Here is a 25,249-nt window from a genome sequence, read left to right as displayed (position 1 = left end):
CAAATCATTTACACCTGCTTGCTAATGCAAATACTTAATCAGACAATCATGTAGTATCATCTCAATGCAGACATGGTCAAGACATTCAGTTGTTGTTCATACCTAACATCAGAATGGGGAAGAAATATGACCTAAGTGACTGAGCACCAGACAGGATGGCTTCAGTATCTCAGAAACTGCTGATCTCCTGGGATTTTCACATACAACACTCTAGAGTTTACAGCAAATGGTGCCAAAAATGAAAAAGGTCCAGTGATCTTCATTTCCGTGGGCAAAAGTGCTTTGTTGATAAGAGAGTGAGGAGAATGAGGGTGCAGGCCCAGAGGCTGTAGTAGCACAGTGGTTAGTGACAGTTAGGGGCATTGATTTCAGAGTTCAATTCTAGTGCCTTCTGTAAGGAGTTTGTATGTTCTCTCTGTGACCCCTTGGCTTTCCTTCAGGGTCTCTGGTTTCCTCCCACAGTCCAAAGATGTAATAGCTGGTAGGTTAATTGGTCGTTGTAAATTATCCTGTGATTGATTAAATAGGGTTTGTTGGGCAGCATGGCTTATTGAGTCAGAAGAGCCTGTTCTGCATTCTCTCTCTAAACAAAAATGGCCAGGCAGGTTCAAGTTGATGGGAAAGCAATCCTAACTCAAATAACCACACATTGGTGTGCAGAAGGGCATCTCTGAATGCACAACACATTGAACCTTGAAGTGAATCAGCTGCAACTCACAAATGTACACTCAGTAGCCACTTTATTAGGTACAGGAAGTGCCATTGAGTGTGTGTGTGTGTGAACAGAAACATAATGCTCAGAAATGTGAAGTGTTTCTATTTTGGCAGGAAGAATGAGAAAAGGCAAAGTAAACCAAAGGAAGCCATTCTAAAAGATTAGAGAGGCCCAGATGTTATAAGTGCACAATTTGTTGAAAGTATCAGGGCAAGTAGCATATGTGGTTAAGAAAACAAAGCTTTATAAAGAGGGAGATAATCAAACAAGAGAATTACAATGATCTTTTATATTTTGGGGGCCGAATGTTTTAAAATGTGTAAAGTTTTTGCAGAGAAGATAGAAAAAACTTAACAGAATGATTCTAGGGAATGAGGGAATTGAGATGGAGAAACTAGTGAAGCTGGAGTTGTTTTTTAAGAATACAGGAGTTACAAGAGGATCTTCAAATTAAGATAGAGAGAGAGAGAGAGGAGCCAGTGATAGAGGAGTCAAGGATGCAGTGGGGCATGAGGTAGGGAGTAGTCAAGTCTGGAATGGACTGCTGGGATAGTAGTGGATGCAGTGTTCAAATTGGAGCTGAATAAAGTGTCTGAAACAAAAGAGTTTACAAGAGGACCAATGAGCAAGACCGTCAAATTGCTCCAACACAAAACCAGTATTGGGCTCAACAGGTCAAATGGCTCTGTGACTCTTACCATTCATGTCATTCAGTATGACCCATACTGCTTGCAGCCTCAATGTCTCACATAAGCCAACATGGAACATTCTTCCCTTGATTGCATGAGACCATAGACTCACAATTCTGTCCTATTTTCTTTGTGCTCTTGTTACTGAAGTAATCATCCACATCTTTCTCCATCCTCTCCCAGGCTTCTCCATCTGGCCTTGCTTCTATCACCCTTCATCTAGGCTGCCTGCCTATTTCTGCTGATGAGAACAATATTGACCCACGTGCTGCTGGTTTCTGGGACCATTTCTCAACCATGGCTGGTGGTCTGGAGAAACAGACCTTGCTGATCAATCACAGGGAAATCTGCAGATGTTGGAAATTCAAACAACACACACAAAATGCTGGTGGAACACAGCAGGCCAGGCAGCATCTATAGGGAGAACCAATGTCGATGTTTCGGGCCAAGACCCTTCATTAGGACTCAATGTTGATCATACAAAAGGACCAGGAGAAAGGCATATAGACCCCAGGCTTGCATCCCACTGTCCTGCCAGGTCCCCATGACCTTCCTATCTCAGCCATTATTGTACTTATTAATTTGGCCCAACTGTGTGAAGCAGAGAATTCCAAAAATTCCCATAATTTGACAAAAGTAATCCCCCTTCATCTGGGTTATATGGATGTTTAACTATCCTGAGGCTGTAGACTACCTCACCATGAGAAACATTCTCACAGTATCTATCTTGTAAAACTCTGCTAACCTGGGAAGAGCCAATGTAATTGAGGACCTCTTCCATCCATTCTTCTTCCCCATCAGGCAGAAGGTACAGAAACTTGAGAATACGAATGACCAGCTCAAGGACAGTTTCTATCCCACTGCTATGATTCTCTTAAATACTAAAGGATGAATTCTTGGTCTCTCAGTCTGCCTCACTGTGGCCCTTACATTTTGTTGGTCTACACTGCACTGCACTTTCTCCTTAATTGTAACACTCCATACTGCATTCTCTTTTCCTTTATACAATCTGAAATTATCTGTCTGGATGGTACGCAAACAAAACCTTTTCACTGTATCTTGGTACACGTGACAATAATAGGCTAACATCAAGATCATTATCTTACTGTACATAATACTATAGATCAACTCTCCTCTTTCCAAGCTCCTTCAAATTGTTTTCCCTTATTTTCAAATTATCACACTGTTCCCCTGTAAACTCCACTGGTCACACAATGCTTGTGTTCATCCAGCCAGCCTGTAAGTATCCCACAGCTCCTTCATTCCTCAATGGATGGCAACATCCTCACAGGACTAGACACTCATTTTTGGGTTCTTTCCCAGAACCCCTCAGCCTCAGCCTCAAACTGTCCTTTGTTATTCAAATAACAAGCCATGGGTAACAAAGGACATTAAGGGCATCCTGAATGCTAAAAAGAGGGTGTTTAGAGAAGGAAATAGGGAGGAGCTGAGGACAATACAGAGGGACCTGAAAGCCAAGATCCGGGAGGCTAAAGACATGTATAGGAGGAAGCTTGAGTGGAAACTCCAGCAGAACAACATGAGAGAGGTCTGGAGTGGGATGAGGACCATCACTGGGTTCTGGCAAACCAGCAATAGAAGAGCCGAAGGCAGTGTGGACAGAGCCAATGAACTTAACCTGTTCTTCAACAGATTTGACACTGTGGCCCCTGCCCATCCCCCATCTGTTGTCAGCCCTCAACCAACACATACTCCACTCTCCCCTCCTATCCCTCCTCACAGCATCCCACCCTGCTCTCGTGACTACACCCCTCCCCCACCTGAAACCACCACGGTGGGGTTCGCAGGTGAGAAGACAGCTGAAACGCCTCCACCCAAGAAAGGCTGCAGGCCCGGATGGTGTCAGCCCCAGGGTGCTCAGCTATGTGGAGTGCTTCACCGTGTCTTCAATCTGAGCCTGAGTCTCCAGAGCGTTCCTGTGCTGTGGAAGACGTCCTGCCTCGTCCCTGTACCAAAGACCTGCCCCAGTGGCTCCAATGACTACAGACCTCATGGCATTGACCTCCCACATCATGAAGACCCTGGAGAGACTTGTTCTGGAGCAGCTCTGGCCTATGGTTAGGCCACACTTAGACCCCCTCCAGTTCGCCTATCAGCCCTGACTAGGAGTTGAGCATACCATCATCCACCTGCTGAACCGTGTCTACGCCCACCTGGACAAGCTGGTGAGCACTGTGATGGTCATGTTTTTTGACTTCTCCAGTGCGTTCAACACCATCCGCCCTGCTCTGCTGGGTGAGAAGCTGACAGTGATGCAGGTGGATGCTTCCCTGGTGTCATGGATTATTGATTACCTGACTGGCAGACCACAGTACAAGCGCTTGCAACACTGTGTGTCAGACAGAGTGGTCAGCAGCACTGGGGCTCCACAGGGGACTGTCCTGTCTCTCTTTCTCTTCACCATCTACACCTCAGACTTCAACTACTGCACAGAGTCTTGCCATCTTCAGAAGTTTTCTGATGACTCTGCCATAGTTGGATGCATCAGCAAGGGAGACAAGGCTGAGTACAGGGCTACGGTGGGAAACTTTGTCACATAGTGTGAGCAGAATCATCTGCAGCTTAATGTGAAAAAGACTAAGGAGCTGGTGGTGGACCTGAGCAGGGCTAAGGCACCGGTGACCCCTGTTTCCATCCAAGGGGTCAGTGTGGACATGGTGGAGGATTACAAATACCTGGGGATACGAATTGACAATAAACTGGACTGGTCAAAGAACACTGAGGCTGTCAACAAAAAGGGTCAGAGTCGTCTCTACTTCCTGAGGAGACTGAGGTCCTTTAACATCTGCCGGACGATGCTGAGGATGTTCTACGAGTCTGTGGTGGCCAGTGCTATCATGTTTGCTGTTGTGTGCTGGGGCAGCAGGCTGAGGGTACCAGACACCAACAGAATCAACAAACTCATTGGTAAGACCAGTGATATTGTAGGGTGGAACTGGAATCTCTGACGGTGGTGTCTGAAAAGAGGATGCTGTCCAAATTGCATGCCATCTTAGTCAATGACTCACATCCACTCCATAATGTACTGGTTAGGCACAGGAGTACATTCAGCCAGAGACTCATTCCACCGAGATGTAACACTGAGATGTAACATAGGAAGTCATTCCTGCCTGTGGCCATCAAACTTTACAACTCCTCCCTCAGAGTGTCAGACGCCCTGAGCCAATAGGCTGGTCCTGGACTTATTTCCACTTGGAATAACTTACTTATTATTATTTAATTATTTATGGTTTTATATTGCTATTTTTCTACACTATTCTTGGTTGGTGCGACTGTAATGAAACCCAATTTTCCTCGGGATCAATAAAGTATGTCTGTCTGTTTACTCTTTCATTTAAAGACCCTCTCTACACAAGGCATCTTGTCATTCTTCTTCCACTGAGTCATAAGGTCAACAGTATGGAAACAGTTTCTTTGGTCCAATTGGTCCATGCTTAACAAGATTTCCATCTAATCTAGTCCCACCTACCAGTGTTTTGCTATATCCCTCTAAATTATTCCTGTCCAGTGCATTAAGTGTTGTTAATGCCCTTCCACTTCCTCTGGAAGCTCACTTCATATACACACCACATTCTGGTTGAAGAGGTTGCCCCTCAATTTCCTATTCAATCGTTCCCTTCTGATTCCCCATTGATCTATTCCTGTCTTGATTTTATACACCCCTATAAGATCACTTCTCACTTTCCTATACTCCAATAAACAAAGACCTAGCCTGCTCAACCTCTCTCTATAACTCAGTCCCTTGAGTTCTATAACATCTTTGTGTATATACTGTGTATATTTGCATTCTTTCCAAACCCCCTTATAGCAAGACAACCACAACTGGACACAATATTCCAAATGTAATGTCTAATACAATTACAATCTAACATCACAAGTTCTATACTCAGTGCCATGACACACTCAAAGGCTTTTTCACCACCCTGTCTACCTGCAGTCCCTCTGTTCTATAACACTACCCAAAGCCCTGCTCTTCACTGTGAAAGTCCTATCTTCATTTGTGTCACCAAAATGTAAAGAACTCACACTTATCTGAATTAACCTGCATTAACCTTACTCAGTTGATCTGTAATTCCTAATAACCACCTTTGTTGCCTACAGGCCAACTTACTTTAGTGTAATTTGCTGACTTATTGACCGTGCCTTGTGCATTCTTATCCAAGCGTATGCATGTTGTGTACTGTTTCCATCTTTCACATCTTTGTGATGGCATTTAGCTTTGCCAACAGTTCCTTTTCTGAACTGACTTTACCTATTTTTACATACTTAACTAGAAATCTTAATATGAAGCAATATGGAACTATAGAACTCTGTAAAAACATGTTTGCCTTTGTTGTCTCTTCCAGTAACATGCTCAAACTCGGGAGCTCCAAACCATGGACCGAGGCACTTTGGCAAGTAACTGGACAGACCAGAATGAATGCCACACCTCTCCTGAACTACTTTGAACCCTTATATACTTGGCTGAAGAAAGATAATCAGAACAATGCTAGATTTGTTGGCTGGGACACCAACTGGAGCCCATGTAAGTGAAGTGATTAATGAAACAACATGGTTACTAACTCTACAGTTTTCATTGCTAGTGACTGCATTCGGCTTTCCTGACAAGAGCAGCTGTTGTTAATAGTTCTGGTAGTAAAAACTGCAATGAGACAAAGGCAATGCTGGAGGATCAGGAGAGGGAAAAAAATTGAAATGGTAGATTGCAGAGACAGGATCTGTAGGTTGCAACAATGGGAAGTTACAATGGATGGAAAATTCTGTGTGGATGATGAGAAAACAGGCAGAGAACAAAAGGGTTTAAACACGCTACACTTAAATGTATGTGTGTTTCAGACTTCTAACTTTCAAATTTTTGTTCATCGTCTGAATCACATTTTATGCCCTCTTTTTTTCTCAGATCTAAAAGATTCATTTAAAGTACGGATCAGCCTGAATGCTGCTCTCGGAGAAAATGCCGTAAGACTTACCTTCTCAATATTTCCAAAAATTTCCCTGTGAATCCTCAGATTGTGGTTCAGTCTTGGTCCCCAGAGCATGGGTTTGTGTGTGCCAGGCTGTAGGATGGTGAAATAAAGTAGCTTGTTTAGACAATAGTAAATCAGAAGGATTGGGTATCCAAGGTGTTACTTCCCAGCAATTTAGCTTACAAAAATAAGCATGCATTTAAGGTGAGAGGGGTTAATTCCAAAGGACAAGTTTTTTTTTCCACAGAGTGGTGGGTACCTGGAATACAATGACTGAGGTGGTGGTAGAGGCAGATACATTAGAGACGTTTAAAAGGTAGGCACATGAACATGAGGAAACTGGAAGGCAAAGGGGATTAGTTTAGTTGACCATTTGATTACTAATTTAATTAGAATGGCACAATACTGTGGGCTGAAAGGCCTGTCCTATGTTGTACATGTTCTATGTTCTATAAGCAAAATCATTTATGAACAAAATGGGAACACTTTTTAACCTTACTTTTAATACATATACCATAGAATGTGAGGAATACTCACCAGGTCAGGCAACACTTGTGGTGAGTAACAGAGTTAATATTTCATGTTAATGCTTCTCCATCAGAACTAGTTCTGACTGTTTCCACCATACTATTGTTTTTATCAGCAATCAAATCAGCGGAGAACCTCAGTAGGTCAAGCAGCATCTGAGAGAATGGTTCATGGTTCAGCTTAAATGTCCATGGATCAGCTTAAAAAACATAATGTAGGGTTTTGATCCAAAATATCAACAATTCCTTTCATCCCACAGACACCACTGAGGTCCTCTAGCAGATTGTGTGTTTTCTGTTTCAAATTTTCAGCATCTGCAATTTTTAGATTTTCAGACTGTCAATAATATTTAACTGCCTGCTCCCAGAAGCTTTGAATGAATCAGAATGAATCCCTCATATTCTTTCACAATGCGTCCTCCTCAGCCCCAGCAAGGTGTAAACCTCAATGAATCATGCTTTCTCTCACCTCTGGTCACCATACTGTGTTGTAACTCAGTGCAGTGAAAGTTCATCAAAAGAACAGTGTCATTTTATGCAACAACATTATAGAACAGATGTAATTATAGAAACATAGAAACAAAGAAAACCTTCAGCACAATACAGGACCTTTAACCCACAAAGTTTTGTCGAACATGTCCCTACCTTAGAAATTACTAGGCTTACCATAGCCCTCTATTTTTCTAAGCTCCATGTACCTATCACGTCCGCTTCCACCACCGTTGCTGGCAGCCCATTCCACACACTCACCACTCTCTGAGTGAAAAACTTACCCCTGACATCTCCTCTGTACCTACTTCCCAGCATCTTAAACCTGTGTCTTCTTGTGGGAACCATTTCAGCCCTGGGAAAAAGCCTCTGACTATCCACACGATCAATGCCTCTCATCATCTTATACACATCTATCAGGTCACCTCTCATCCTCCATCACGCCAAGGAGAAAAGGCCAAGTTCACTCAACCTATTCTCAAAGGCATGTTCCCCAATCCAGGCAACGTCCTTGTAAATCTCCTATGCACCCTTCCTATGGCTTCCACATCCTTCCTAAAGTGAGGTGACCAGAACTGAGCACAGTACTCCAAGTGGGGTCTGACCAGGGTCCTATATAGCTGCAGCATTACCTCTCGGCTTCTAAATTCAGTTCCACGATTGGTGAAGGCCAATACACCATCTTAACCACAGAGTCAACCTGCACAGCTGTTTTGAATGTGCTATGGACTTGGACACCAAGATCCCTCTGATCCTCCACACTGTCAAGAGTCTTACCATTAATACTATATTCTGCCATCATATTTGACCTAACAAAATGAACCACTTTACACTTATCTGGGTTGAACTCCATCTGCCACTTCTCAGCCCAGTTTTGCATCCTATCAATATCCCGCTGTAACCTCTGACAGCCCTCCACACTATCCACAACACCTCCAACCTTTGTGTCATCTGCAAACCTACTAACCCATCCCTCCACTTCCTCATCCAGGTCATTTATAAAAATCACAAAGAGTAAGGGTCCCAGAACAGATCCCTCAGGCACTTCCCTGGTGACTGATCTCCATGCAGAATACAGAATATGACCCGTCTGTAACCACTTTTTGCCTTCTGTGGGCAACCCAGTTCTGGATCCACAAAGCAATGTCCCCTTGGATCCCATGCCTCCTTACTTTCTCAATAAGCCTTGCATGGGGTGCCTTATCAAATTCCTTGCTGAAATCCATATACACTACATCTACCACTCTTCCTTCATCAATGTGTTTAGTCACTTCCTCAAAAAATTCAATCAGGCTCATAAGGAATGACCTGCCCTTGACAAAGCCATGATGACTATTCCTTATCATGTTATACCTCTCCAAATGTTCATAAATCCTACCTCTCAGGATCTTCTCCATCAACTTACCAACTGTTGAGGTAAGACTCACTGGTCTATTGCTTCCTGGACTATCTCTACTCCCTTTCTTGAATAAAGGAACAACATTCGCAACCCTCCAATCCTCCAGAACTTCTCCTGTCCCATTGATGATGCAAAGATCATCACCAGAGGCTCAGCAATCTATTCCCTCACCTCCCACAGTTAGTCTAGGGTACACCTCATCCGGTCCCTGTGACTTATCCAACTTGATGCTTTTCAAAAGCTCCAGCACATCCTCTTTCTTAATATCTACTTGCTCAAGCTTTTCAGTCTGCTGCAAGTCATCACCACAATCATTAAGATCCTTTTATGTAGTAAATACTGATTCATTAAGTACAATATAGTATTCATTTATTCCTCTGCTATTTCCTCTGATTCCATACACATTTTTCCACTGTCACACTTGATAGGTCCTATTCTTTCACATCTTATCCTCTTGCTGTTCACATACTTGTAGAATGCCTTAGGGTTTTCTTTAATTCTGCTTGCCAAGGCCTTCTCATAGCCCCTTCTGGCTCTCCTAATTTCCTTCTTAAACTCCTTCCTATTAGCCTTATAATCTTCTAGATCTCTAACATTTCCTAGCTCTTTGAACCTTTGTAGGCTTTTCTTTTCTTCTTGACTAGATTTATTACAGCCTTTATACATCACAGTTCCAGTACCCTACCATAACTTCCCTATCTCATTGGAATGTACCTATGCAGAACTCCACACAAATATTCCCTGAATGTTTGCCACATTTCTTCCGTACTTTTCCCTGAGAACAACTGCTTCCAATTTAAGCTTCCAAGTTGCTGCCTGATAGCCTCATAATTCCCCTTACTCCAATTAAATGCTTTTCTAACATCTGTTCCTATCTCTCTCCAATGCTATTTTAAAGGAGATAGACTTATGATCACTAACTGCAAAATGCTCTCCCACTGAGAGATCTGACTCCTGACCAGGTTCATTTCCCAATACCAAATCAAGTACAGCCTCTCCTCTTGTAGGCTTATCTACATATTGTGTCAAGAAACCTTCCCAAACACACCTAACAAACTCCACCCCATCTAAACCCCTTGCTCTAGGGAGATGCCAATTGATACTTGGGAAATTAAAATCTCCCATCATGACAACTCTGTTATTATTACACCTTTCCAAGATCTGCTTCCCTACCTGTTCCTCGATATCCCTGTTGCTATTTGGCAGCCTGTTAAAAAACACCCAGTGAAGTTATTGACCCCTTCCTGTACCTAACCTCCATCAACATAGACTCTGTAGACAATCCCTCCATGGCATCCACCTTTTCTGCAGCCGTGATACTATCTCTGATCAACAGTGCCACGCCCTCACCTCTCTTGCCTCTCTCCCTGTCCTTTCTGAAACATCTAAAACCCAGCACTTGAAATGACAATTCCTGTCCCTGAGCCATCCAAGTCTCTGTAATGGTCACCACATCATATCTTCAAGTACTGATCCACACTCTAAGCTCATCTGCTTTGTTCACAACACTCCTTGTGTTAAAATAGACACATCCAAAAACCTTTGGTCTGAGCGCGTCCCTTCTCTATCACCTGCCTATCCTCCTTCTCACACTGTCTCCAAGCTTTCTCTATTTGTGAGCCAGCTGCCTCCTCCCCAGTCTCTTCTCATCTCCCAACAATTCTAGTTTAAAATCTCCCCAGTAGCCTTAGCAAACCTCCCTGCCAGGATATTGGTCACCCTGGGATTCAAGTGCAACCTGTCCTTTTTGTTCAGGTCACACCTGCCCCAAAAGAAGTCCCAATGATCCAGAAATCTGAATCCCTGCCCCCTGCTCCAATCCCTCAGCCATGCATTTATCCTCCACCTCATTCTATTCCTGTTCTAACTGTCGCGTGGCAAAGGCAGTAATCCCAAGATTACTACCTTTGCAGTCCTGCTTCTCAATTTCCTTCCTAACTCCCTGTAGACTTTTTTCAGGACCTCTTCCTTTTTCCTACCTATATCATTAGTACCAATATGTACCACGACCTCTGGCTGTTCTCCTTCCCACCGCAGGATATCTTGGACACAATCTGAAACATCCTAGACCCTGGCACCTGAAGGCAAATTACTAACCGAGTTTCTTTCCTGCATCCATAGAATCACCTGTCTGACCTTGTAACTATAAAGTCCCCTATCACTACTGCCTTCCTCTTCTTTTCCTTACCCTTCTGAGCCACAGGGCCAGACCCTGTGCCAGAGGTGCGACCACTGTTACTTCCCCCAACAGTACTCAAACAGGAGTACTTATCGTCAAGGGGTACAGCCACAGGGGTACTCTCTAGTACCTGACTCTTCCCCTTCCCCTTCCTGACTGTGACCCATTTGTCTGTCTCCCGTGGCCCCAGAGTGACCACCTGCCTATAGCTCCTCTCTATCACCTCCTCACTCTCCCTGACCAGGCAAAGGTTATCAAGCTGCATCTCCAGTTCCCTAATTCAGTCCCTTAGCAACTGCAGCTTGACACACCGGGTGCAGATATGGCTGTCTGGGAAGCTGGGAGACTCCAGAACCTCCCACATCTGACACCGAGCACAGAAAACTGGCCTCACAACACATACTTCCTCCTTTCCTCAATTAACAAAGGTAAAACCTACCTCGCCTCATCCCATTACTGCCTAAGCCCATTGACCAAAACCCTATCACTCTGCTGCCTCTCACTCCGTTGCCCGCTGGACATTGTATGTTAGTCTTAATTAAATTAATTGCATGTAACTCATCAAAGCTCCCCATTTTGCTGACAAGTGTAATTAGTTTAATTGCCATCAGAGTCATTATCTTTTAATGATTAACACGGGGGCAAAATCGAAAAGTATGATGAATACAGGGCTGTAGGTGTTACATTTGAAAACATGCACTTTATAAAATATAGGACCATAAGATATAGGAGCAGAGTTAGGCCATTCCGTCATGGCTGGTCCAATTTTCCTCTCAGCCCCAATCTCCTGCCTTCTCCCCATATTCCTTCATGCCAAGGAAGGAATGTCCTTCCTTGAGCAAGAGCAAGGATGTCCTTTTGCATTTACAAGAGCAAGGATGTCCTTTTGCATTTGTACAGGGCCCTGGTGAGACCACACCTGGAATATTGTGTACAGTTTTGGTCTCCAGGTTTAAGGAAGGACATTCTGGCAATTGAGGAAGTGCAGCGTAGATTCACTAGGTTGATTCCTGGGATGGCAGGGCTGTCTTACGCAGAGAGATTGGAGAGATTGGGCTTGTACACGCTGGAATTGAGGAGATTGAGAGGGGATCTGATTGAAACGTTTAAGATAATTAAAGGATTTGATAGGATTGAGGCAGGAAATATGTTCCAGATGTTGGGAGAGTCCAGCACCAGAGGACATGGATTGAGAATAAGAGGTCAGTTATTTAAAACAGAGTTGAGGAAGAGCTTCTTCTCCCAGAGAGTTGTGGAGGTGTGGAATGCACTGCCTTGGAAGACGGTGGAGGCCAATTCTCTGGATGCTTTCAAGAAGGAGCTAGATAGATATCTGATGGATAGGGGAATCAAGGGATATGGAGACAAGGCAGGGACTGGGTATTGATAGTGAATGATCAGCCATGATCTCAGAATAGCGGTGCAGACTCGAGGGGCCGAATGGTCTACTTCTGCACCTATTGTCTATTGTCTATGCCCTGACAAGTCAAGAATCTATCAACCTCTGCCTTAAATGTACCCATTGACTTGGCTCCTCAACCACCTGTGACATCAACTTTCACAGATTCACCACGATCTGGCTAAAGAAGGATCTCCCAAATCCTGAGGCTATGTCTTCTGGTCTTAGACTCGCATATCATAGGAAACATCCTTTGCACATTGACTCTATTGAATATGCCCTCTGGTATTTATAACCATATAACAATCACAGCACGGAAACAGGCCATCTTGACCCTCCTAGTCCGTGCCGAACGCTTAATCTCACCTAGTCCCACCTACCTGCACTCAGCCCATAACCCTCCACTCCTTTCCTGTCCATATACCTATCCAATTTTACCTTAAATGACACAACTGAACTGGCCTCTACTACTTCTACAGGAAGCTCATTCCACACAGTTTGAAATTTGACATTTCAAGTCTGGAAAAAAGACTCTATATACCTTAGGTACGCCTCTTATAAATTTATAATTTTTTCTCTGGTCTCCATATCAGAGGGCATATAATAGAGAAATAATTAATGGGAAGTTAGAGGATTAGGAAGGTTTTAAAAACCAACAGAAGGCAACTAAAAAAAAGCCATTAAGAAGGTAAAGATGGAATACGAAAGTAATCGAGCCAGTAACATTAAAGAGGATACCAAAAATTTCTTCAGATACATAAAGTGTAAAAGAGAGGCGAGAGTGGATATCAGACTGCTGGAAAATGATGCTGGAGAGGTAGTAATGGGGGACAACAAAATAGTGTATGAATTGAATAGGTACCTTGTATCAGTCTTCACTGTGGAAGTATGGTGGAAGTTCCAGGTGTCAGGGAGCATGTGGTATGTGAAGTTACCATTACTAGAGAGAAGTTTTCTGAAAAACTAAAAAGGTCTGAACGTAGATAAGTCACCTGGAGCAGTTGGTGTACACCCCAGAATTCTGAAAGAGGCGGCTGAAGAGATTGTGCAGGCATTAGTAATGATCTTTCAAGAATCGCTAGATTCTGGAATGGTTCCAGAAGAATAGAAAATTGCAAATGTTACTCCATTCTTCAAGAAGAGAGAGAGGCAGAAGAAAGTAAACTATAGACCAGTTGGTCTGACCTCAGTAGTTGAGAAAACGTTGGAATTAATTATTAAGGATGAGATCTCAGGGTACTTGGAGGCACCTAATAAAATAGGCAATAGTCAACATGGTTTCCTCAAGGGAAGAAATAGCTTGCAGGATAGACAAAGGAGAATTGGTTAATGTTGTTTACTTGGAATTTCAGAAGGCCTTTGACAAGGTGTCACACATGAGGTTGTTATGAAGCCAAGGTATTACAGGAAAGATTCTAGCATAGGTTGTCTGATTGGCAGGAGGCATATAGTGGGAATAAAGGAAGCCTTTTCTAGTTGGTTACCAGTTGGTTACCAGTTGGTTACTGAGGTTCCATAGGGGTTTGTGTTGGGACCAATTCTTTTTACATTATATTTGGATGATAGAATTGATGGCTTTGTTGCCAATTTATAGACAATATGAAGGAATATGGAGGTTTTGAGGAAGTAGAGAGGCTACAGAAGGACTTAGATAGGAGAATGGGCACAGAAATGGCAGATGGAATTGAGTGTTGGGAAATGCATGCTCATGAATTTTGTAGAAGAAATGAAAGGGTTGATTATTTACTAAATGGAGAGAAAATAAAAAAAAAACTGAGGTGCAAAGGGACTCAGGAGTCCTTGTTCAGGATTCCCTAAAGGTTAATTTGCAGTTTGAGTTTGTGGTGAAGAAGGCAAATGCAATATCAACGTTCATTTCAAGAGGACTAGAAAATCAAAGCAAGAATGTAATGTTGAAACTTTACAAAGCACTGGTGAGGCCTCACTTGAAGTATTGTGAGCAGGTTTGGGCACTTATCTTAGAGAGGATGTGCTAAAAGAGGGTTCAAAGGTGGTTCACAAAAATGATTGAATGTCTTGTCACATGAAGAGCGTATGATGGTTCTGAGCCTGTATTCACTGAAATTCAGAAGAATGAGGAGGGATCTCATTGAAACCAAATGGTGAAAAGCCTTGATAGAGTGGACATGGAGAGAATGCTTTCAATGGTGGGAGATTCTAAGTCCAGAGGACATAGCCTCAGAATAGAGGAGCATCCTTTTAGAATGAAGAAAAGGAGGAATTTCTTTAGCCAGAGATTAGTGAACCTGTGGAATTCTTTACCACAGGCAGCTTTAGAGGCCAAGTCATTAGGTATATTTAAGGCAGAGGTTAATAGATTCTTGATTGATCAGAGCATGAAGGTGATTCAGAGAGAAAGCAGGAGAGTAGGGCTGAGAGGAAAATTGGATCAGCCATGATGAAATGGCAGAGCCGACTCGATGGGCCAAATGGTTCAATTCTGCTCCTACATCTTATGGTCTTTTGGTCTCCCCTCAACTTCCGATGCTTAAGAGATAACAATTTGAGTTTGTCCAATTTCTTCTTATCATCCTGGTAAAATCTTGGTGGGCCATTTCTGCACCCTAGGCAAGTCCTCCACATTCGTTTTATAGTGAGTCAATTGGAAGTACACATGTGCAGTTCTGTAGAAGTTGTTTACTATGGGTTTAATATTTCATGCTGTAGTTAATGTGTTTGGTTCCAATAATAATATTTTGTCTGTTATATCTTTGAAAGCACAGGGTGAGAATGTTAACAGTGCACTGTAATTTGATTTCAGTATACATGGGATTCAAGTGAAAAGTACTTTTTCCAATCAACTGTGGCATTTTCAATGAGAAAATACTGGCAAGAATCAAAAGACCAGCCTACCAACTTTGTGTATGTTACATCCGTCTCTTTATGTTTCTCTCTTTTACACTGCCGACTTGCTTAGAGATTAGGTTTTAAGCCAAGTGAATGCTAATGATGCTGGGTTAGGTAAATGTTATACTATTACAGGAATATATAGGGAGCTGTATTGTTTTTGCTCCTGTATGCTATTTAAGGCTGAGTTGTTGCTGCTGCCTCACAGAAGGTGAAATCAGACCATTGGATCAACATTTCCAAATTTGAGGCAGGAACCAGGTGAACTTGTTGAACATCTCCTTACGAGTCAGTAAAAGAAACAGTGAATTCACATAAATGGATAAGAGGTTAGAGGCCTAACTCATTTGGAGCCCATTGTAATCAGATACTATAACTGGGAAGGAAGCTCTTGTAATCACATTGGTCCTTGACTAGTTCTGTGGAAGAAAGCAGTTACACAACAGAAATAACAGAATTTTTAAAAAGGTGGAAAGGCAATGAAGAGGTTGTGGATAATAACATGAGTTCATACTGAAAAAGTATGCCCTGTCTTTGGATGAACCTTTAGATGTGAAAGTTGGAAAAGAAAATATAGAGAGGAAATGTCAAAGGAGGAATAAAAGGATTAAATCAGAATAGGCATCCTGTGCAACCTGATGAGGAGTTTATGAATGTACAACACAACTACACTCGCACTGCCTTAGGATGAAGTTTAACTGTGATGTCTGAGATGAGAATGTGATGTTCACTGCATTTCCAAAGACTGTCTATGACCCACCCATGCTAGGAGCACAATGATCAATTAACCGACCAGTCTAGATTAGATTTAGAACATGTGAGGAAATGGAGCTGTTGAGGGAAACACATGCAGTTAGAGGGAGAATTCCACGCAGGTAGCACCAGGGGTTAGATCAAATCCTGGTCTCTGGAGCTGGGTGTCAGCAGAACTACCTGCTGGGCCACTGCTCCACCTTTCAGCTTCCTCTGACCACAGACTGTACTTGTTCATCATAATCTGGCAGCAACAGATAACAGTGACCTCAAGTTAGTGAATTTACCAGCCCAGCTGCCAGCTATCTCCTCAGTTACCTGCTGATAGTTCCCTATTCGACATAATTTCACACCCCTGTTGCATTCTGAATCTTATCAGCCCTCTGTGTGAATTACTTCCTCCTCATTTATTCATTTCAGCATGGTTATTGATCCACACCTTCTGCAAAACCCTCTGGAAGTTTCAACATCTTTATCACATAAAATTTAAACTGTTTAATTTTTGAAGAGAGATTCAGTGGCTGCAGAAAAGTCATCACTATTGTGTGTTCCCTCCCGCTGCCGGGGTCAAACATATTTCTGGACGGCTACAGATATAGTTCTTGGGAAGAGGATGAACTACCACAGATTGGCACAAAGGATGAGGGCCTGTAGAATGAGCATAGGGAGTTAAGTAAGACATTAAAATACAAGACAACGAGGGGAGTGACCTCTGGTGCCACATGAAATGAGCCAGATGAATTCATAGAAACTGTAGTCTTCTCACACAGGTGTAAAAAACTCTGAACTAAACACCAAGTATAAACCGGTCAATGAGGCGCGATCCCAGTAAGATTAACCATTTACTGTACACTCTTCCACATTAATGTATGGTGAAAACTGTTGATAAAACAATACAAAATATATACAGTATTTGTCTCCTTGGCATCACATTTACATCATAAATACTTGCAAAAGTAAAACTACAACAACTATATTACATTAAAGTGCAACATACAGTCAGAATCTACCTATGCCATCAACTGCTTTAAATACACTTCACCACAAACTATCCACAACTCTTTAAATAACAAAGAACATAAACTTTATCAACCGTCATTACTTTTAATGACAAAGGGTTAGTTAGCAATCTTGTCATGCGAGGCCCCTTGGGTAAGAGTGACCATAATATGGTGGAATTCTTCATTAAGATGGAGAGTGACGTAGTTAATTCAGAAACAAAGGTTCTGAACTTAAAGAAGAGTAACTTTGAAGGTATGAGACGTGAATTAGCTAAGACAGACTGGCAAGTGATACTCAAAGGGATGATGGTGGATATGCAATGGCAAGCATTTAAAGATCACATGGATGAACTACAACAATTGTTCATCCCAGTTTGGCAAAAAAATAAACCAGGGAAGGTAGTGCACCCATGGTTGGCAAGGAAAATTAGGGGTAGTATCAAGTCCAAAGAAGAAACATATAAATTAGCAAAAAAAGCAGCACACCTGAGGTCTGGGAGAAATTCAGGGACCAGCAAAGGAGGACAAAGGGCTTAATTAGAAAAAGGAAAAAAGATTATGAGAGAAAGCTGGCAGGGAACATAAAAACTGACTGTAAAAGCTTTTATAGACACGTGAAAAGAAAAAGATTGGTCAAGACAAATGTAGGTCCTTTACAGTCAGAAACAGGTGAATAGATCATAGAGAACAAAGACATGGCAAACCAAATGAATAACTACTTTGGTTCTGTCTTCACTAAGGAGGACATAAATAATCTTCCAGAAATAGTAAGGGACCAAGGGTCTAGTGAGATGGAGGAACTGAGGGAAATACATGTTAGTAGGGAAGTGGTGTTAGGTAAATTGAAGGGATTAAAGGCAGATAAATCCCCAAGGCCAGATGGTCTGCATCCCAGAGTGCTTAAGGAAGTAGCCGAAGAAATACTGGATGCATTAGTGATAATTTTTCAAAACACCTTAGATTCTGGATTAGTTCCTGAGGATTGGAGGGTGGCTAATGTAACCCCACTTTTTAAAAAAGGAGGGAGAGAGAAACTGAGGAATTATAGACCGGTTAGTCTGACATCGGTGGTGGGGAAAATGCTAGAGTCGGTTATCAAAGATGTGATAACAGCACATTTGGAAAGAGGTGAAATCATCGGACAAAGTCAGCATGGATTTGTGAAAGGAAAATCATGTCTGACGAATCTTATAGAATTTTTTGAAGATGTAACTAGTAGAGTGGATAGGGGAGAGCCAGTGGATGTGGTATATTTAGATTTTCAAAAGGCTTGACAAGGTCCCACACAGGAGATTAGTGTGCAAACTTAAAGCACACGGTATTGGGGCTATGGTATTGATGTGGAAAGAGAATTGGTTGGCAGACAGGAAGCAAAGAGTGGGAGTAAATGGGACCTTTTCAGAATGGCAGGCAGTGACTAGTGGGGTACCGCAAGGCTCAGTGCTGGGACCCCAGTTGTTTACAATATATATTAATGATTTAGACGAGGGAATTAAATGCAGCATCTCCAAGTTTGCGGATGACACGAAGCTGGGCGGCAGTGTTAGCTATGAGGAGGATGCTAAGAAGATGCAGGGTGACTTGGATAGGTTAGGTGAGCGGGCAACGAAACATGGGTGTCATTGTACACCAGTCATTGAAGGTGGGCATACAAGTACAGCAGGCGGTGAAAAAGGCAAATGGTATGTTGGTATTTATAGCAAAAGGATTTGAGTACAGGAGCAGGGAGTTTCTACTGCAGTTGTACAGGGCCTTGGTGAGACCACACCTAGAATATTGTGCGCAGTTTTGGTCCCCTAATCTGAGGAAAGACATTCTTGCCATAGAAGGAGTACAGAGAAGGTTCACCAGATTGATTCCTGGGATGGCAGGACTTTCATATGAAGAAAGACTGGATCGACTAGGCTTATACTCACTGGAATTTAGAAGATTGAGGGGCGATCTTATTGAAACGTATAAAATTCTAAACGGATTGGACAGGAAAATTGGTTCCGATGTTGGGGAAGTCCAGAACGAGGGGTCACAGTTTAAGGATAAAGGGGAAGCCTTTTAGGACTGAGATGAGGAAAAACTTCTTCACACAGAGAGTGGTGAATCTGTGAAATTCTCTGCCGCAGGAAACAGTTGAGGCCGGTTCATTGGCTATATTTAAGAAGAAGTTAGATATGGCCCTTGTGGCTAAAGGGATGAGGGGGTATGGAGAGAAAGCAGGTACAGGGTTCTGAGTTGGATGATCAGCCATGATCATACTGAATGGCGGTGCAGGCTCGAAGGGCCGAATGGCCTACTTCTTCACCTATTTTCTATGTTTCTATGTTTCCCTTACTCTAAATGGAAAAAGACTATCCACATCAACTCTATCTGTCCCCCTCATAATTTTAAATACCTCTATCAAGTCCCCCCTCAACCTTCTACACTCCAAAGAATAAAGACCTAACTTGTTCAACCTTTCCCTATAACTTAGGTGCTGAAACCCAGGTAACATTCTAGTAAATCTTCTCTGTACTCTCTCTATTTTGTTGACATCTTTCCTATAATTCGGTGACCAGACCTGTACACAATACTCTAAATTCAGCCTTACCAATGCCTCGTACAATTTTAACATTGCATCCCAACTTCTATACTCGATGCTCTGATTTATAAAGGCCAACATACCAAAAGCTTTCTTCACCACCCTATCCACATGAGATTCCACCTTCAGGGAACTATGCACCATTATTCCTAGATCACTCTGTTCTACTGCATTCTTCAATGCCCTACCATTTACCATGTATGTCCTATTTGGATTATTCCTACCAAAATGTAGCACCTCACACTTATCAGCATTAAACTCCATCTGCCATCATTCAGCCCACTCTTATAACTGGCCTAAATCTCTCTGCAAGCTTTGAAAACCTATTTCATTATCCACCTACCTGAGTATCACCTGCATACTTACTAATTCAATTTACCACCTCATCATCCAGATCATTAATGTAAATGACAAACAACACTGGACCCAGTACAGATCCCTGAGGCACACCACTAGTCACTGGCCTCCAACCTGACAAACAGTTATCCACCACTACTCTCTGGCATCTCCCATCCAGCCACTGTTGAATCCATTTTACTACTTCAATATTAATACCTAACATATTAATATTAATACACCTGGTCACCTCCTCAAAGAACTCTATTGACTTTGTTAGACATGATCAGCCATTCACAAAGCCATTCTGACTGTCCCTGGTCAGACCATGATTCTCTAAATGCCCATAGATTCTATCTCTAAGAATCTTTTCCAACAGCTTTCCCTCCACAGACGTAAGGCTCACTGGTCTATAAATACCCAGATTATCCCTATTACATTTTTGAACAAGGGGACAACATTCACCTCCCTCCAATCCTCTGGTACCATTCCTGTGGACAACGAGGACATAAAGATCCTAGCCAGAGGCTCAGCAATCTCTTCCCTCGCCTCATGGAGCAACCTGGAGAATATTCCGTCAGGCCCTGGGGACTTAACCGTCCTAATGTATTTCAACAACTCCAATACCTCCTCTCCAGAACAACAACCTCACTCATATTGTCCTCACCATCATCAAGTTCCCTCTCATTGGTGAATACCAAAGAGAAGTATTCATTGAGGACCTTGCTCTCTTCCACAGCCTCCAGGCACATCTTCCCACCTTTATCTCTAATCAGTTCTATCTTCACTCCTGTCAACCTTTTGTTCTTCATATAATTGAAGAATGCCTTGGAGTTTTCCTTTACCCTACTCACCAAGGCCTTCTCATACCCCCTTCTTGCTCTCCTCAGCCCATTCTTAAGCTCCTTTCTTGCTACCCTATATTCCTCAATAAACTCATCTGATCCTTGCTTCCTAATCCTCTGGTATGCTGCCTTCTTCCATCTAACTAGATTCTCTACCTCACTTGTCACCCATTGTTCCTTCACCCTACCATTCTTTATCTTCCTCACGGGGACAAATTTATCCCTAATATCCTGCAAGAGATCTCTAAATATCAACCACATGTCCATAGCACATTTCCCTGCAAAAGCATAATCCCAATTCACACCTGTAAGTTTTAGCCTTGTAGCCTCATAATTTGCCCTTCCCCAATTAAAAATTTTCCTGTCTTCTCTGATTCTATCCTTTTCCATGATAACATTAAAGGCCAGGGAGTGGTGGTCACTGACCCCCAGATGCGCACCCACTGAGAGATCTGTGACCTGACCCGGTTTGTTACCTAATACTAGATCTAGTATGGCATTCCCCCAGTTGGCCTGTCAACATACTGTGACAGGAATACTTTGGATCTCTTCTAGGGTAGGGGTGACCTATACATTGCCACAGGCAGCTGTAGAGACTGAGGCAGGAGAATGGGGTTGAGAGGGATATGAAATCAGCCAAGATGGAATGGTGGATCTGAGTCAATGGGCAGAATGCTCCTATGTCTTAAGGTCCTATAGTTTTATTTTCTCCTCCAGTATGGTCTTCGGTAATCCCTCATCAGTGGCATTGATGTGTAGTTATCAAGTTTATTGTTTATGCCTTTTCTGAATAAGGTACCATCCTTTGTTCTTTAGCATGCTTCCACATCCAAGTAAGACTGAAGCTTGAGATTTGATTTTGTGCTATTTCCATCTCGGCCTTTCTCAGTACCTTAGAATGTATCTGTCCAGCCCGTCGAATAATTGCATTTCTAACTCTGATGGCTAGAAGATCTATATTGTTGAATTGGAAAGAAATTGATCCTCCCACTGTATTTAATTGGTTCTCTCAAACCATGTTATGTTTAAATTTAGAAAAAATTAGAAGTGGTACTTTTGAGACTTCTATTAAATTTGAAAAGTTATGGAGACCATTTATTCAACATTTTCATATGATGTCATATGACCCTGTGCCAAGTTCATTTGATTTCCCAGTTTTCAGCTTATGTATTTTGAGAGGTCCGGAAGTGACGGCATTGATGAATACTTATTTTTGTGAGATATTATAAACAGCCTGTTTTTTTTTTCCTTCTTTTTTGTTTTTTTTTCTTTTATATTACTTATTAGTTATAGTTATTAGATTAGATTAGCTAGTTCTGCATTATATAAATTTTTTTTGTTTGTTTTTTTTTCTTTCTTTTTTCTGTTTTTTTTTATATTATACATTATGAAATATTTAGATTTACTATGTCCATACATATATCTTATGGCTTATGTCTTGGTAAACTCATTTATATTGTAACTATTATGTATGTTTTTTTTCATATGTAATGGAATGTCTATGTTGGTAATTTCTTTATCAATATATCATCTGTATTCTGTCCATATTACTAATATTAATAAAAAGATTTAGAAAGAAAGAATGTATCTGTCCAGACCAGATAACTTGTAAGTTTACCAATCAATTTAGCCTTTCCTCTCTATCTACATTCATTTAATCCAAACTTTTCCTTGTCCTCCCATTGTAACAATCATCCTTTTTAGTGTAGATATGTATCTAGCCAATGCCTCAATCAAGCCCTTTGCCTCTGCAAGATGGTATCCCTAATTAGCCCACCATTCTTTTAACCATTTTTTTACTTTTCAACAATGCACAAAATACACTTTAAGATATCTGGTGATGTGGCCTTCGATTATGTTTTGTCCTTAAATCCAGGCCATTTTTGTTGTTCATTATCAGTCGTTATTTCACTGTTCCCATGGAGTAAGACTGTGTTGACATTACACTCCTACTGCATAGTTTCTGGTCCACCCGCAGATTCACAGTAGAAATGCGTTAGATTTGCCTTAGAGCCTGGGTGCAATGAAATAGATCATAGAGACCAAGGTCTTCTGGGAAGGAATGGAAGAGAGTTCAGTTTCATGGTTACCTGCAGCAGTGCCAAGGTATGGCACTCTCTAGCAAGTTGGTACCTCACTCCATGCACACAGGTTTGGAGATACACAGGTGTGAAGACTGCTCTTCCTGCCAAACCAGTCCCTGAGCTGGCAGCCAGGTAGGCTGTCACTGCGGCAGCCTCGACTTGAAGTCACACTGGGTTCTCATGTTTCTGCACTTTGTTCTAATTTCACATCTCTGGAGTCTTTCTGTGCTCAGGCTCCAGAAAGGAACTTGAACATGCAATGTGATTCCACACTGAGTGAGCTCAGGCCAATCTGTCTGAATCCAGCTTGTGATTGGAGCAGGCGGTTGGTCATTCCCACAAGTACTGCTTTCAGTTCACAGTCTAACCAGTGTACATATATGAATGTATTGAGAATGTGAGGGAGATAGACTACAAACTTTAATCATTGCCTACATGCTTTTCTTTATTTTCAAACAGGGCCGAAAATGTCCACATATTCGATGAAACAAAAAGGATATCATTTTATTTCTATGTTGTCAACCCAAACAACACAGAGGTTATTCCAAAGGCTGATGTGGAGGAAGCCATCAGGTAGCTACTGGAGGTCCTCATTCACACGGAAAAAATAATCCATATGCACGTTCTGCAAAACAACAGTTCATCTCAGCAGGAAGTCTCCACCAGTGCATGCAGATGAATCAACAGCATCACTTCGTTACAGCTCTTAAAAAAAAACTAAGTTGAAAATGAATAGATGGTTCTGACTGAAAGAATAAAGCCACCAATAATCTGAAATCTGCTCCCTCTGTCCTGCTCAGCAACCTCGCCTATTCCCAGACTCGCTCTGTCCTGCTCAGCAAACTCGCCTATTGCCTGACTCCCTCTGTCCTGCTCAGCAAACTCGCCTATTCCCAGAATCCCTCTATCCTGCTCAGCAAACTCGACTATTCCCAGAATCCCTCTATCCTGCTCAGCAACCTCGCCTATTCCCAGACTCCCTCTGTCCTGCTCAGAAACATCGACTATGCCCAGACTCCCTCGGTCCTGCTCAGCAAACTCGCCTATTCCCAGAATCCCTCTATCCTGCTCAGCAACCTCGCCTATTCCCAGACTCCCTCTGTCCTGCTCAGAAACTTCGACTATTCCCAGACTCCCTCTGTCCTGCTCAGAAACATCGACTATGCCCAGACTCCCTCTGTCCAGCTCAGAAAACTCGCCTATTCCCAGAATCCCTCTGTCCTGATCAGCATCCTCACCTATTCCCAGACTCCCTCTGTCCTGCTCAGCAACCTCGACTATTCCCAGACTCCCTCTGTCCTGCTCAGCAAACTCGCCTATTCCCAGACTCCCTCTGACCTAATCAGAAACCTCAACTATTGCCTGAATCCCTCCGTCCTGATCAGCATCCTCGCCTATTCCCTGACTCCATTTGTCCTGATCAGCATCCTCGCCTATTCCCTGAATCCCTCTGTACTGATCAGCATCCTCGCCTATTCCCAGAATCCCTCTGTCCTGATCAGCATCCTCGCCTATTCCCTGAATCCCTTTGTCCTGATCAGCATCCTCGCATATTCGCTGCTTCCCTCTGTCCAGATCAGCAATCTCGCCTATTGCCTGACTCCCGCACACCTGCTCAGCAACCTCGCCCATTCCCTGATTCCATCTGTCCTGCTCAGCAACCTCGACTATTGCCTGACTCCCTCTGTCCTGCTCAGCAACCTCGCCTATTGCCTGACTCCTTCTGTCCTGCTCAGCAACCTCGCCTGTTCCCTACTCCCTCTGTCCTGCTCAGCAACCTCGCCTGTTCCCTGACTCCTTCTGTCCTGCTCAGCAACCTCGCCTGTTCCCTGACTCCTTCTGTCCTGCTCAGCATCCTCGCTTGTTCCCTGACTCCTTCTGTCCTGCTCAGCATCCTCGCCTGTTCCCTGACTCCTTCTGACCTGCTCAGCAACCTCGCCTGTTCCCTGACTCCCTCTGTCCTGCTCAGCAACCTCGCCTGTTCCCTGACTCCCTCTGTCCTGCTCAGCAACCTCGCCTGTTCCCTGACTCCTTCTGTCCTGCTCAGCAACCTCGCCTGTTCCCTGATTCCATCTGTCCTGCTCAGCAACCTCGACTATTGCCTGACTCCCTCTGTCCTGCTCAGCAACCTCGCCTATTGCCTGACTCCTTCTGTCCTGCTCAGCAACCTCGCCTGTTCCCTACTCCCTCTGTCCTGCTCAGCAACCTCGCCTGTTCCCTGACTCCTTCTGTCCTGCTCAGCAACCTCGCCTGTTCCCTGACTCCTTCTGTCCTGCTCAGCATCCTCGCTTGTTCCCTGACTCCTTCTGTCCTGCTCAGCATCCTCGCCTGTTCCCTGACTCCTTCTGACCTGCTCAGCAACCTCGCCTGTTCCCTGACTCCCTCTGTCCTGCTCAGCAACCTCG

General features: G+C 43.0%; 1 protein-coding gene across 2 annotated transcripts in view; it reads left to right on the top strand.

Moving 5' to 3' along the window:
- ace2 (angiotensin I converting enzyme 2) overlaps nucleotides 1–25,249 on the top strand; it is a 209,307-nt gene that overhangs the window by 98,883 nt on the left and 85,175 nt on the right. For both annotated transcript variants that reach the window (XM_059967697.1, XM_059967698.1), the window contains exons 13-16: nucleotides 5,772–5,950; nucleotides 6,326–6,384; nucleotides 15,168–15,268; nucleotides 23,304–23,417. In XM_059967697.1, the coding sequence (XP_059823680.1) occupies nucleotides 5,772–5,950; nucleotides 6,326–6,384; nucleotides 15,168–15,268; nucleotides 23,304–23,417 (453 nt within the window). The remainder of the gene's footprint in view (nucleotides 1–5,771; nucleotides 5,951–6,325; nucleotides 6,385–15,167; nucleotides 15,269–23,303; nucleotides 23,418–25,249) is intronic.

Source organism: Hypanus sabinus, chromosome 4, assembly GCF_030144855.1.
Source record: "Hypanus sabinus isolate sHypSab1 chromosome 4, sHypSab1.hap1, whole genome shotgun sequence".
NCBI classification, from domain to species: Eukaryota; Metazoa; Chordata; class Chondrichthyes; order Myliobatiformes; family Dasyatidae; genus Hypanus; species Hypanus sabinus.
The sequence above is the reverse complement of the archived record's forward strand: the minus strand, read 5'-3'. Positions and strand labels throughout refer to the sequence as shown.